We start from the raw sequence: 15085 nt of genomic DNA on the forward strand, positions 1-15085 counted from the left end.
TATTACATTTGGATGTGCTACATGAATGCAAACCCTAGACCTAGGGGTATTGGGGGAAATTTCTCTTCAACGGTTGAGTGGTGCCAATCACATTAATTGTGAAGCCCACTAACAATCCTTTGAAGAAGTCACGAATAATGCGAGTGGGATGCAAATGAATGGAATGCATGTATGCAATGTGAGGACATGAGTTTGAAAAAGTAATAAAAGACAATAAATATGTAAATGAAAATGTGCACGTGAGTGGGTAAGGTACGGTATGTGAAATGATAACATGAAGTGCATGTGTGCAAGTGATGATAAAAGTGTTCGTGTGCAAGTGAAGAAACATAAAGGTGCACGTGTGCAAAATGGGAGGAAAAGTGTTCATGTGCAAGTGAAGGGATAAAAAGGTGTACGTGTGCAAATGGGAGGAAAAGTGAAAGTGTAATGATAGAGTGGACTTAGAATGCATGAGCCTAGGGAATTCATGCATATTGGGACGGGGAGACCTAAATCGTGACTCAATTTGCCCTTTTATAGAGGGAATACAAGCGTGCTAAGGCTTAGAAAAAGCCACACTCGTCTATATCCCATATTTAAGGGGACTCTCAAGCAAATGAACCCTATAACTAGCATGAAATGCAAAAATCCTAAAATGAGGGAAAAGGGGTTCGAGGAGCATGCTAAACGATAAAACTAAAAAGAATGCATGACATGTAATGAACATGCAAATATGTACTAACGAGGGGAAGTCCCTAAGGGTCTAGCGTTGGACTAGCCCATTCTATGAATTCCGACTAGCGTTGGACTAGCGGAAACGTACATTCATCCATCACATTCATTCAGGGATATGGAAAGCGAGTAGACATGTCAATCACATAGCACATAACACTTAACATGCATATCTAGATGCCAAAACCTAAGAAAGCGATTAAACATATAGCACATAGACATGCAAGACACATAAGGTAATTAAGGCCCTAACTATTACATTTGCTAGCTAGGCACATGTCTTCAACAGATCTTCATCGAATGCTCCTCCAAGCCCTATCTATTACAAACCAAGAGGTGTACACATACCCCATAAAGAATAACTTAAATAAAAAGCAAAAGTAAATGAAGTAAATGAAAGAAATTAAAGAAAGGCTAGGAAAGCAACGTAAGCATGCAATTCACACTTAGCACGTTGGATCACATAGGAGAAATCAAAATCAAGGAGATAGAGGTTACCTCCCTTGCAATTGGGTCTCAATGAAGTGAAATTATTCAATTACCCTCCAAAATAATAAAAAGGTCAATGCACCACTTTATTTAAGAAAAAATAAAAGAAATGTGCAAAACAAAGCTCACTTAGTCATAAAGTCCCTAAAGTCATAACTTAAGCGCAATTTAAACAAAGCATGGTAGTTAATTGAAGCAAACAAGCAATGAAGTTGCACAAATTAAAATTAACAAGGACCAAATTGATGAAATTCTCTAATTGATTGGGTCATAGTGAAATAAGGGGGAACTTGGGGGGTCAAAGTGCAATTTTTAGAATATATTTCATGCATGCTACGTAAATCTCTTTGTTTTGCTGGTTCCTTTCATCTGCAACATGCTAAACTTCTCAAATACAATCCTAATATGCAACTAACATCTCACCAATCAATCAAAGCCATCGGCATTAAACTAAAAACTAACACAGAATTCAACAAGCCAATAAATTATGATGAGATAATGTGAATTCCAGCAATCTTTCATGCAAACTCAAGAAGATTTCTGCAAACGGAAAGTGCAAGCTTGCTACATTTTTGCTTCTACAATTTTTACTGCAATGTTCATTCCAGAATTTTTCCTCTCTGCAGCGTTAAGCTCTCAAATGCAAGTTTCTTCAAACAAAAAAAACAGCAACGACCCTCGCTCAATCACCATGATACTATGTGTGAAAGGAAGATTCAGACCAAGGAAAAACAATGAAATTTCTGGTTCATTCCAAGTTATCTTAAATCAAGATTTGCTGCTGCAATTTCGTAAGCAATAGTACCATTTTCTCAGCTCAAACATCAGGAATCTAAGCAATGAAATGCACCATTTTGACCTCCAAATAAATAGCAAAGTGAAGCCACAGAAACACAATCCTTTAAACAAAACAGTTCTGAGGAGTCTTTCATGCAAAAACATGCAGCCATGTAAAGACTTAGACTTCTGCAACAAAAGAACGAAACATGCTTCCTTTTGTTTTCCAAGTTTGCTGCAATTTCCAGCAGCTACTCTATCCATTTCCTCATACAAACACATTCATCAAAACCAGAAATTATTGACCCAAATCAAAAGATGAGGTTTTGTCTGCAAGATTAAGATAACCAATCTGGTTTGATTGGTAACAAAAGAAAGAAAGGAAACTGCAGCAAAAATCTTCTTTCGACAACCAAAGACTAAGCAAAAATGCTGGTCTCTACTACTAAACTCCCAAACACTCTCACAACATCTCAGCTGAGCAACGGACAAATCAAGCATTTCAAACAACATGAAAACTTCAGCAAACGAAAGTGATGCCTGCTGCATTTTTGTTTCCTAATTCAAGCTTCCAATTCGAACACCCAACTTTTATTAGATATTTTCAACTCCAACATCACAGCTTTAAACTAAGCAAATTAACTACAAAACCACCCCAATCCAAACAAACAAAATCCAGACGGAAGCCATGCAAAATTCTGGAAAATATGTGTGCAAGAGTGATTCAGCAATCTGAAATGGTCCTAAACTTCTACCTCAAAACTTAGTTTAAAACCGAACCACAACCCAAAGCTGGAAACTTTCGGCAATTTTCCTCCGACCAAAACACAAACATATAAGATACCAACTCATTTCCCAAATTCCAGATTTATTGGTATTCAAACAAAAGCCATCATTCATATTGGAGCAAAACAGAATCAGTACACGGCAAAGAAATACGAGCAAACAACTAAAGAAGAGAGCTTTCAACTTTAAAAGGAAAATACGATACCTTAATCAAAGAATGGAGAAAGGGCTCGGATGATTCGGACAACCCTTCAAAGAAGCATCAATGAAGAAGCGATGGTGATAACGCAATTACCTCCTTCTGACCCTTTTCCTTTGCTCCGACGAACCAGAAATCTTTTCTTCCTTCCTTGCTCCTTGTGGTGGTTGAAACTTCTCAGCCTTTGTTACCCAAAACCTCCCCTTTTTCTGTTAAACCCCAGCTCCTTCTATCTCTCACGCTCTTCCTCTCTCTTGCTCACTCCAGATTTTCCAGCCGCCCCTTTTTCTAGCCGTAAAACCCTCAAAAATCTTCTCTCGGTTGTTTTCAGTTTTCCCTTTCAGCCCTCACTTTCTTTGGTCTCTGCCTCTTCCCGTTTTCTCCCTCTACCGTCGCCCCCTTTGGTTCAGATTTTTCTCCCTTTTTCTCCTTAGACTCCCTTTCTCTTAGCCCGTTAATGCTCTCCCCAAAACCTCCTTCAAAAGCTGCGTTTTTCTATCTATTCCCCCCCCACCTTTCGGCTACTACTTTCTTCTGCTTTTATATCCAACTAAACACCCCCAAAACCCTATGTTCAATGGTTGGAAATCATCCCCCTTAAACCCTCTTTTCCCTGGCCATCCGATGGCTCCTATGTGTGCCTTTTGCACGCTGCAAAAAATTGCAGCGTGCATGCCGTGCATTTTTTTTTTTTTTTTTAACTTTCAACTTAATTAATACAGAAATGATAAAATATAAATAATAATAACAAATTGACAAAAACCAGGTAATAATAATAATAATAATAATGAAACTAATTTAAAAACTAAACAACTAAAAACAACAAAAATGGCCATTTTTCCATCTTTTTTGTTTCATTTTTCATTTTTCATCATTTTTTCATTTTTTTTCTTTCAAGAAAGCATTGAATTTAAATTACAAACGACTAAATCATATTTTTTTTGAATGCTTTTTCTTTTTCTTTTTTTCCTTTTTCAACAAATTCTATGATAAAACTTAAAAATAAAAATAAAACTGGAAACTAAAAACTAAAAATGAACACGACAAATAAAAAACTAAAAATGAAATTACACCAAAAATTTGGTGTCTACAAATAGTATTAGATTATTTTCTTTTGGGGAAAACTTTAAGTTGTATTATAGCAGATGGCTGTAGTAAATATTCTTTTGGGTTGTATTAAGCTTGAGAGCTGACTAATTGTAAGTATGAAGTGTTTTGGAGTACTTTAAATATATATATTGAAGTTATTTGAAGTATTCCTAGTTTTGAATTATGAATTGTACCGAATCCTGACGAGAGTTGGGCAGGCGTCCCGCCGATACCCTTGGGTTCGCCCTTGGGAGAAGTGGGGGCATCACAAAATCGGCCAGCTCATTGGGTCTCTCTTGGCCGAAAGCTAACCTACTAATTAACTAACTTAATGACTAACTAAAGTACTATTGGACCTAAAGCCCACATGGCCGAAGCTAAGCTCAACAAGAGCTACTTAATCAGACCCAATCCTCCCTTTGAGGCTTGCTCATTCGCATCACTCCCCCTTATGAGTGGTAGACGCAACCTAATCGAAAAACTAGGTTGAGATGATTAGGACGAGAATAGTTCTGAAAAAGACTTCCGAGCGACGATTGGGTGAGAAACCCTACCGTCATATCATCTGAATTTGAATTTAAACATCAAATTTTATATATGTGACATGTATCTGAACCTGCATATGTATACACTATTAGTTCATAAAATATTTACTCTTTTTGTTTATCTTTACTTTTGTTGTAGAATGAATAATTTGAATTTGCGTACTATCCTTGATTTGTGCAAGTTTAATGGTCATAATTTCTTGGATTGACAATGCAACTTCAATATTATTCTCAAACATGAAAAAATTGCATGTCTCGACTACTCCACCTCTGCTAAATGCACCGATTGAATGTATACCATGTGCTAAGGTTGAGGAGGCGTTCAACAAAATTATGTAGACAATTATTCATGATAAAGATGAAGTTAATGTGTACAAGTGAATAGTAACTGAATATCACCCCTCTTTTGTCAAGTTATACAATTAGTTAACAATGGGTGTGTTTGGATTAACAAGATTTGAAATAAAATAATTTACTTCACAAATTCCAATCACCTTTTTATCTCACATATATCACATCACAAAAAGTGCTACAGTAATTATCTCAAATAAACTCCTATCCAAACAAACTCATAATGAGTTATAGTTTGTTTAAACGCTGTCTCCATTGTTCCTCCCTTTTCTCGGCTAGTTTGAGTGAAAATCGATGTGTTTGGACATGAGATTATTTAAAATAAGTATTGTATCCATTTTTGTAATGTGATATACATGAAAAAGATGGTTGAAAAGATAGAAATATGATTAAAAAAGGTGTTTGTGATGGATGCAAAGTAATATTTAGAAAAAAAAATTTGATATCCAAAACATCCAATTAACTTGTTAATCTAATTCGAGTACTTGTCAAAAAGACTACAGATTAAGGCCCCGTTTGGGGTTGCGGTACTTTTGGTAAAAAAGCACTTTTAGGTGTTAAAGTACTTTTAAAGTGTTTGGTAAACATCATCCCATAAAATTAGGAGTAGAGTTTTTGGCATTAAAAACACATTAGTAAAAGCTCAAATTTGGTGCTTTTAGAGTAGATTTTGTAATTAAATTTTTTTTTAAGCACAAAAATTAAAACATCAAATTTAATCATCCTGTATTATGAACCAAATAAAGAGATAAACACTTTTAACAATTTTCAAATTACATATTATCTAATATAATATGTATTTTATTGAATTATATCTCTAAACAATATATTTAAAAACAGTTTATAATTATTTTTAGGGTTATTATCACTTTACCCCCTTAACGTTTGGTGTCACTATCAATTTCCCCCTTAACGTTATTTTTTAGTCACTTTACCCCCAAGACTAACGGTCAAACTTAACGGAGTTTATTAATTAAAGTAAAAAGACAAGTTTATCCCTAAAAATTATTATCACTTTACCCCCATAAACTATAGTCTCATTATTAATTTACCCCATAAAGTTATTTTTTAGGCAATTAATCCCACCATTAAACCAACTTAACAAGTTAAAAAACTTTAGAGAAAGTACCCTCCTCTTTGTATAATAAAAACAATAAAAAAAATTTAAAGTGGCTCTTTTCATCTTTAGTATCAAGAAAAAAAGTCAAAGCATTAATCTCTTTCTTCTTAGCAATCTTATTAATATTAAAACAAATACAAAGATTGGGAGGGGGAGGGAGAGGGGGAGAGAGAGATAGAGAGAGAGAGAGAGAGTTCAATTCTTTTTTATTAAATATAAATAAGAAAGAATTAAATACTTTTATTAGTTTAAAATTATTTTATTTTACTGTTTACCACTAAATTTCAATCCTAATCCCAATAACCTTAAATTAATACGACAATGTTAGATTTTTCTTCATTATTTTCTTTACAAAATCTAATTTTCTGTCTCCTTCTTTCGTATTTCTTTTTCTTTTCCTAGTATTAATAAGTGTGAAAAAAGAAATTTGAGAAAATCCTTTTAATTTTATATTTTTGGATCTCTTAAAGTGAAAAAAAGAAGAATAATCATTTCAACTCTTTTATTTTTAATTATATCTATAAAAAGTCAATATATTTAAAAAAATTTAACCATACTAATTAGATTAACGATGAAGTAAAATGCCTAAAAAATAATGTTAAGAATTAAAGCGATTATATCACTATAATTTAAAAGAATAAAGTAATAATAACAATATAGTAATGCTATAGAATAAAAGAATATTTTTGTTCAAAATTTCTTAACATGTTGAGTTGAATTACTTATGGGGTGAAGTAAATAAAAAATAACGTTTAGGGGATAAACTGATAATAGTAATATAGTCGAGGGGGTAAAGTGATAATAACCCTAATTTTTATTAAAACTTGTACCAGTGCTTTTCAATAAGTTACGCAACTCCAACCGGCCCTAAGTCACGGACTATTTGAAGTAGGGAGCGAATCGCACGCGCTGAACCCAATATTGCTTAACATCAAACAGTAGAATTTTCCGCGACTTTTCTTTCCCAAAATTCATTTCTTCCCAATATGGCAATTTAACTAAAAGAAAGAAAGAAAGAAACAGAAGAAGAAATCTCCAAATCGGAAATGGAAGACGGCGGCGGCGGCAGCATACTAGAATCAATCGGCTCGGAAATAATCGGAGTAATGTCTCCAGTGTCAATCTGCATGTTCTTAGTAGTTCTGCTAGTCTACTCCCTCACCAACACCTCCGCCTCCTCCGCCGTCCGTACGGCCGCCAATCTCGTCTACCTCGAGTCCCCCACCGATACCCCTGCTGAGAAACTCGAAGGTGCACTCTTGAACGCTCTCGTTTTTGTGATCCTCATTGCCTTTGTCACTTTCGTCTTAGTCCTTCTCTACTACTACCGTTGCACAAGTTTTCTCAAGCACTATACTCGCTTCTCCGCCTTCTTTGTCCTCTCCTTTATGGGTGGGCCTATATTTCTCACTATCATTCAACATTTCAACATCCCAGTCGATTCAGTAACTTGCTTTATACTACTTTTCAATTTCTCAATTCTTGGGGTTTTGTCGGTTTTTTCAAATGGGGTCCCGATCTTAATTAGGCAGTCTTACATGGTTGCTTTGGGAATTGTTGTGGCTGCTTGGTTTACGAGATTGCCCGAGTGGACTACTTGGGTTTTACTGGTGGCACTGGCATTGTATGACTTGGTTGCAGTTTTGGCGCCCGGTGGGCCTTTGAAAATTTTGGTTGAATTGGCGTCTAGACGGCAGGAGGAGCTCCCAGCTTTGGTTTATGAGGCTAGGCCTACAACTAATGCTAACATTTCGGGGTCTCGAGGAGGATCTACTTTGGCTGGCCTTCTTGTTGCTGGGATGTCGCAGAATGATGGTAGTGATCATGGAGTTGAGCTTCAGGCTGTGTCAGCATCACCAAGAACGAATATTGGGAATTATGAGAATGAGATTGCGAGTGAGAGTGGGCATATGGTTATAAATATGGACAATGATGATGAGGAGGAGGTTGAAGTTGTGAGAGAAGATCAAGAGGAGACTTCGCCCTTGATGGCTGGTAATTCAAGGGAAAGGTCGAGATCTCCAATGATGTATGAGAGTACTGATAACAGTAGTAGGCGATTGAATGAAGTAGCAGTTGCAGAAATGATGAGACCGCGTAGGGAAAGAGATGGTGATGAGATGATTGAGGTAATGAATGGTAGGGGAATTAAGCTTGGGTTAGGGGACTTTGTGTTCTACAGTGTATTGGTAGGAAGGGCAGCCATGTATGATCTGATGACAGTTTATGCTTGTTATCTCGCTATTATATCAGGACTTGGCTGCACATTGATATTGTTGGCTGTTTGTCGTCATGCTTTGCCAGCGCTTCCAATTTCGATTGCTTTGGGGGTCATATTTTACTTTTTGACGCGGTTGTTAATGGAGCCCTTTGTAGTTGGGACTTCATCAAATCTGATGATGTTCTGATGTACTTGGGTTTTGGATATGACAGCTGTAAGGATTGAGGAACTCTGTAGTAATCTAGGACATCATTTCTTAAGTTTACTTTCTGAACATATATGGATTTGAACTTCAGTAACTTCATCACGTCAAGCTTTGACTGGACGGAAGATATGCATTGCTGCAGCGTGGTAGTCATGTCCCAAATTGTAAATTGACTAATTTACAGGTTTGATCTGTAATCTAAGCTGATCTAAACTAGTTTCTGCTGCTGAAATATAGTTCATGATTCTGTTATTTCGGCATATAAGGACTCAGTATAGCATAATATGCAAGAAAGAGCACTTTTCTATATTTCTATAGTTGTTTTTCTGATTCTTCTTGTCGCTTTTGGCTGTTTTATTTCTATATTACCTTTTCCATGAGAAACAGTTATCGCCACAAAATTTAGTCCCATACGGATAGAAACTAACTTATTGTACCTCAACTATGGGATGGTACTAGTATTTAGGGTGTGTTTGATAAAATTGAAGTTTGAAAACTGAAGTTTGAAATATGAATCCATCAAGTTATTGAGTTGTTAAGTATTAAATCTAATATATTTGAGTGTATATTACATTCAGTAATAAGTGAATAGTTTATCACTTAATTGTGGGAGCAAGTTTTGCCTAGGAAATTCAGTGCCACTTAATTAATTCAAATGTTCAATTTTTGGTTATCAAACAGTCTGAATATGTTAAGATTTGAATCCATTAACTTTAAGTGCTGAACTGGGTTATCAAACAGGGCTTTAGTCTGAAAATACTTATAGGTGGTCTTATGGACAGTTGTGGAGAGGAAAACAACTTGTTCTTTACTGAAGATTAAAAAGCTTAATTTAGAAGAGAAGTATTTTATATGGATGACTAAATAACAATGACAAGGATGAACTTGACAGGAAGTTATTGATGGTTATCAAAAAGCTCAAAACTTTTAAGATTGGCTACTGTTTGTCAACTAATATTTTGCTAATTATCGACATGTACATTATCTTACTACGATGCACCCACTGTTTAATTGATTGGTTAGTTAGAGCTATTGAAATGTATAGTTTTCATAGGGAGTTTTGAGGAGTAGGCTATGGCATGTGCATCATTTTTACACAGGATTGAAGTTAATCAGATTGTAAGTGCTCCAATCCTAGTGAATAGGTGTAAGTATAATGTTGAATTTACTGGGATGCCAAAGAGGTAAGGCATAATAGAATAATCTTCAATCAAACAGCTTGTCTCTCGTTCTGATTGATTGGTTTTGCGTGAACACCTTTTCTCTCGACTTTGATCCTGGTAACAGCGAGAAACCGTTGGATATGTTGAAAGCTGATATATTGTCTCCTCTTTTCATAAATGGTCTTTGTTCAACTTTTTGTTTTTCTTTCCATTTTGAGGAATTCCTGTTGCTTATCCTTGACAACGAAATAGCCTTTTCACAGAAGGAAGATGAAGCAACATGTAACAGTCTGACATTTGTCTTACTGTAATACAATGATTGTCTGGTCTAATTGTTGTTCCTCATGGTTTAACTTTTTTAGTAGAGGTAAGAATTTTGTGATCTCCAATTAAAGATATGAAACATTATCTCTGCTAAGAGTATTTGAGAAGCAAGAAGATAGACAGATTGCATGGCCATGATATGGCACAGATGTGATGTCGCGTGATTAAGATGTAAAATTTAATGTATGATTATCTTAGTATGCAAATGCTAGTTGGCATCAGTGTACCGGGTTGTTATGAACAGAGTATTTAAAGTATGAAGTTCTTGGACAACCCTTTTCCTGCAACAACCAGATCTGCTATGTAGAGGACATTGGGCCATTTAGTAGAGTGCTGCTCTTTGAGAGGGCACAGTCTTGTTCTCTAAATACTTGTACGACACTCCCAACTCCTTCAAAAAATACCGCTCTTTCCAGTTCTGGACCTGGATGACTCAACGATGTAGAATAGGAGCAGAGTCCTGGGTGCTTTGCTCCTGGAATGGCGCCACATATACAGGAAGCGTCAAAGACATCCTTTGGCTTCTTTTATGGAATATTAATTACATAACTTTGACATTTATATATGTTCTTGGTGAAATGTTTGAGCTGACGTATGAAAAGATTACCTCTTAGTTATGAAAAAATGGGATAAGGCATTTTTTTATCCAGAGTTCCCCCCATTATTATTACAAGCTAGGCCATGGCAGCTTGCTGAAGTTTGGGCTCGCGTGTCTCTGGGATATTGAATTTTTTCAATTTAGGGCTCTGAAGTTTGGGCTCGTGTGTCTCTGGGATATTGAATTTTTTCAATTTAGGGCTCGTGTGCCTCAAATTCTTCAATTTAGCCTGAAACCTGGGCTTTGTTCGGGATATATGCTAGGAACAAATCCAGGTTAGTAATCTACAACTCAATTTGGCATTTCTGTCAGTCTGCATTGTCCTGTTTACTCATACCATATTGCAGTACCACCTTTAACCTTCAATATAAAAAGGAGCAAAAGAAAAAGAAAGCATAGCATAATCCTTTGAGCAGAAGAAGGTTTAACTGTTGAGTGCTTTAACAAACCGAGTGATGAAATGTATCATGGTGATTTTGCTCATAATGTACTTTGGTTTTCAATTTGTTTCAGAATTCTATAATTGCTCATTGTCATTGTGAAAGTGAGATTTACAGGTATGGTAGTTTTAAGCAATGGTCTTGTTTTTGTTGGTTCATTCTTTGTTATACTCCAAAACATACATATGGAGGAAATTGCACCAAAAATGATGATTTGAGTTGATAATTAAACTGGTGGACAAACAAAAGCAAATGAGATACTTCTTGCTTAGGAGCAAAAGGTAGCAAAATAAATTTGTTTTGCAAAAAGCCATATGCATTTTTGAGTATGACTGGTATAAACTGAATACTTGTAGTGGTAAGTTTAACTGGACAAATGTTAGGTGTTTCCTCGGGTGGAATTTATTCAGTTTCAATATCCTGTCTCCTCTAGCTCTCTGGCTTTTATTTTCTAACTAAAAGGACTGTGATTTCTTTAGAATGAAGAGATACATACTATTTATCCTAGCTCATCATATGCATACATGTCATTCCAGCTGGAATTATCTGATATTGTGAAACTTGTAACTGTATTGAACTTAACTGTACAACGTGTGTGGTAGTGAAGACTCTATAAAATTCAAATTGAATTAAAGTCTTATACTTGACATTTGTATAACTCGTAATTTTGGCAATAAACTTACCTTTATCACATTCAACGGGGCTAGGAAATCAGTCTAAAGGCTACACCCTGCATCCTATTGGCATTTTCAACATCTAAAGTGACAGAAAAAATCACAAGAAAATGAAGAAAACTGAACAGAATACTACGAGTTTGATTTCAGAGATTCATTAATTTGACAACATATTGTAATGATTATTGCATTTAATAAATTAATTCTTAGTTGTACTTCCAGTAGTTGCAGTCTGTTATTTTCCCCCATCGAAGAAGGAGCAGTTTGACCTTGGAAACCTAATTCATATGATCTTTAGATAATATGCTGCAGAAATGCAGAGCTCAGAATAATGTTTCTGTGTTTATTCTGTAATCAGGGAATAAGTAATACATCTTGGGATTTAATGTGCAGCTTTTTTATTTTTCCATCCCTCATTTTACTCGTATGTTCAGTGATAAATCAAGTCATTCCTTTTTAATTTTCTTATCTATTTTTTTTTTAAATCCTGAAAGTGGATACATAGACATGATGCACCTCAATTTTACAGTCTTAGTGGATTCAGATCCTTATCTTTTACTATGCCGATGAATAAAGCATGGATTTGTACTCATGCTTGGTTGATCATAGTAATTTATTACATGTTTTCTTATCATCAATGATTGCAAAATCTTCCTTGTTCTTTAGTTTTATAAATGTCTTACTGAAAGCTTTATGCTAGTGATGACAAATAATTAACCAGAATGAAACTTTTAATTTATAGATACGATGTGAGTTACATTTGTGCAATTATTTTTTGTAACAAGAACTAGGATTTGCTGCTAAACAAGCTATTGAAATGCAGCATAGACATCTGAAGTTTTCACAAGTTCTTCATAGTTCTCCATAAGGCTGGACATAAACCAGTAAACTACATTGAGATAAGCATAAAATTTCACTCATGTGGGGCCATACTTCTAGATTTAGTATTTCCTGATCTTGGAGTTAGAAAGCCCCAAAAAGTAAGAGATCTGGTATTTTTTTTGAGGCAATAGCTTCAAAATTTGTTGCATTGAGATTTATGGTACTATGTGAATACCACTCGTGATGCTAATATTAATGCATAGGCATCTCTCTCTCTTTCTCCAATTACTTGTATAGATGAACATTTATATGCATATATGTATGTGTTGGAGAAAGAGATACCTATCATTATATATGTATATGTATGTATAGCTCGTCGCTGAAAGACACAACCCTACTGAAAATGTAAGACATCACGTCATTGAAAATAAGATTTTGGTCAAACAAAGGTGTTCATGGTCAAATAAAGGTGAATTTTGGTGGTGTTCACAATGCTGCAGGTATTTTTGAAATTCCATCAATAAAATGGGATGGTGCTGCTCGAAGTGAGGGTTTCTACATTAGTCAAACTTTTAGTATTAATCCAAATTTTGGCTGTCGAACCTAAGGTAGTAGAATTCAACTTAACTTCCCACTTCATGCTGTAGATTTTTAAGTTGTCTTAATCTTTAAATTTTCTTGATACAGGAGGATCTTAGCCTTAAAAGTGTATACAGATGTCTGATGTTATAGCATCATGAAGAAGAGTGGAATTATAGAAATTGTGCTATTGATTTGAATCTTTAGAGAAAATCGCTGAATTCATTCTTTCCTTCTTGCTTCTACATTCTTACTTCTTCCTCTCCTATCTTTTGATTCTCAAAGCTTTCAACCAGATTCAGAAAATTTTTATGCAATAAAAAATCTGAAACCCTATGAAATTCTTGTGCTGCTTGTTGCTGCTTCACTATGACTAGCAAGTACTTCACTTAAAAGAGACTTTTGGTCAAAGGGAAATTTTTTATTATTATCTATTAGGTCTTCTACCGTCTATTAAATGATAAGCTTTGCTGGTTATCAGTCTTTCTTTCTAAGTTGCAGTACCGAGGTTTTGTTGGTCATTCGAGCAAACTATTTTGCAGGGAGTTATTATGTGTAATCTGGGTATTCAAGTTTAGCATGTGACATATGTACATTTGCTGTATCTGTTGTAAAACAACAGCGGGAAAGTTGTTCTGAAAAGCTAGCAACACCGCCTTCTGTTCAGCTGTTTTAGCTTCACAAAAGCCAAAAGCCGGAGTGAAACGGTAGTTGCAACATAAAATTGTTGATTTCTCTGAAGCCAAAATCTAAAAGCTGGTCACGAAGGCAAATTATGCCAATCTTTAATTGTTGGGATCCTGGCTATAGGAAAGCTTGATACTCCCCTGTGTTTTCAAATTTTTGTTTCTTAGATGGTGATTTGGAAATGTTGGTGTCTGAGTCAGCTTCAAACGCCCAAGTGGACTAAGTTATCCTTCTAAACTTGATCCCAGCTTCTGTTGGAGCTAGGACCCTAGACTAGGAGATTTCTGTTTAGAGAATTGCTGAAATCCTTATTGTTCCTTTCTTGCTTATTTCTTCTCATATTTTTCTTGCTGGTCTATATGATGATTGTTCATCTTGTCGTCTGTTTATCCTAAATTTTTAGCAAACTAGGTGATTTCATATATTTGAAGAAGATTGCAAGTTGAGTTTCATCTAACAGTGGATTGAGCTGACAATGAAATCTTTATTGTCGCCCTTGACCCTGGCTGACAAATATGTTCTTATGTGGATTGATAGGTGATATATAGATTAGCCACCTGCGTCATTTTAATGCCTCTGAACAGATTTCACCTGAAATTTGATTTACAAAATGTTTTTGCTTATCTGTGACATCTAGCAAGCTTGATAATAGTCCCCTTCTGTTTTCCAATTTTTGTTTCATTCAGCTGCTGTACACTTTTCAACTGGGAATCTTTACTTTTGAAGGCAGGACGAGAAAATGTTTAAAAAACAAATGTCAGATCTAGTTTGTAGCTTAAGGGGTATTCTCCAATATCCATAATAAGACTTGAGAGAAATGAAGATGCATATAACAAAGAAATACTCATGAGGAATATCCATTAACTCAAGCTCAGTAGTCTAAAGGAAGCACCTTATGCACCAAGGTTCATATAAGATACCTAAAATGTACCTCAGTTTTTTGGTAAGTTGGTTTCAGACAGAAATGCCTCTCGTCAGCCCATGCCCAAGCTTCTTTGGGAATCCTTTTTGGATTTCCTGGATATGTATATTTGGCATTTTTTTTTTCTGGTTCTGAATTGACTTGTTACCACAACTAAGTTTGATGTAGTAGTCCCTATGATCTAAGTCAGGCTTTTCTGCATGTGAATGTCTTGAATTACATGTATAGTCTTCCAGCCTCTGTTCAATTCTATCATCTGTGCCTTCTTTCAAACCTTAAGAAATTTCTTCCATTTGTTTGGTCAGGTAGTACACCCAGACAAAGGATAATTATGAATCTCACCTTGAGCAATTGGACTGGAAATGTGTAGATTTAAGTGT

General features: G+C 35.4%; 1 protein-coding gene across 1 annotated transcript; it reads left to right on the top strand.

The window, feature by feature from the left end:
• Positions 1-7014: 7014 nt before the first annotated feature.
• On the top strand, positions 7015-8805 carry LOC113770797 (presenilin-like protein At1g08700). Its single transcript, XM_027315381.1, has one exon. The coding sequence runs from the start codon at positions 7117-7119 to the stop codon at positions 8476-8478; it is 1362 nt and encodes a 453-aa protein (XP_027171182.1). The 5' UTR covers positions 7015-7116; the 3' UTR covers positions 8479-8805.
• Positions 8806-15085: the final 6280 nt, after the last annotated feature.

This window comes from Coffea eugenioides, chromosome 5, assembly GCF_003713205.1.
Source record: "Coffea eugenioides isolate CCC68of chromosome 5, Ceug_1.0, whole genome shotgun sequence".
Lineage (NCBI taxonomy): Eukaryota > Viridiplantae > Streptophyta > Magnoliopsida > Gentianales > Rubiaceae > Coffea > Coffea eugenioides.

Bases quoted from the DNA above. Each gene is read 5' to 3' on its own strand.
- LOC113770797 (XM_027315381.1), top strand. From the start codon at position 7,117: ATGGAAGACGGCGGCGGCGGCAGCATACTAGAATCAATCGGCTCGGAA.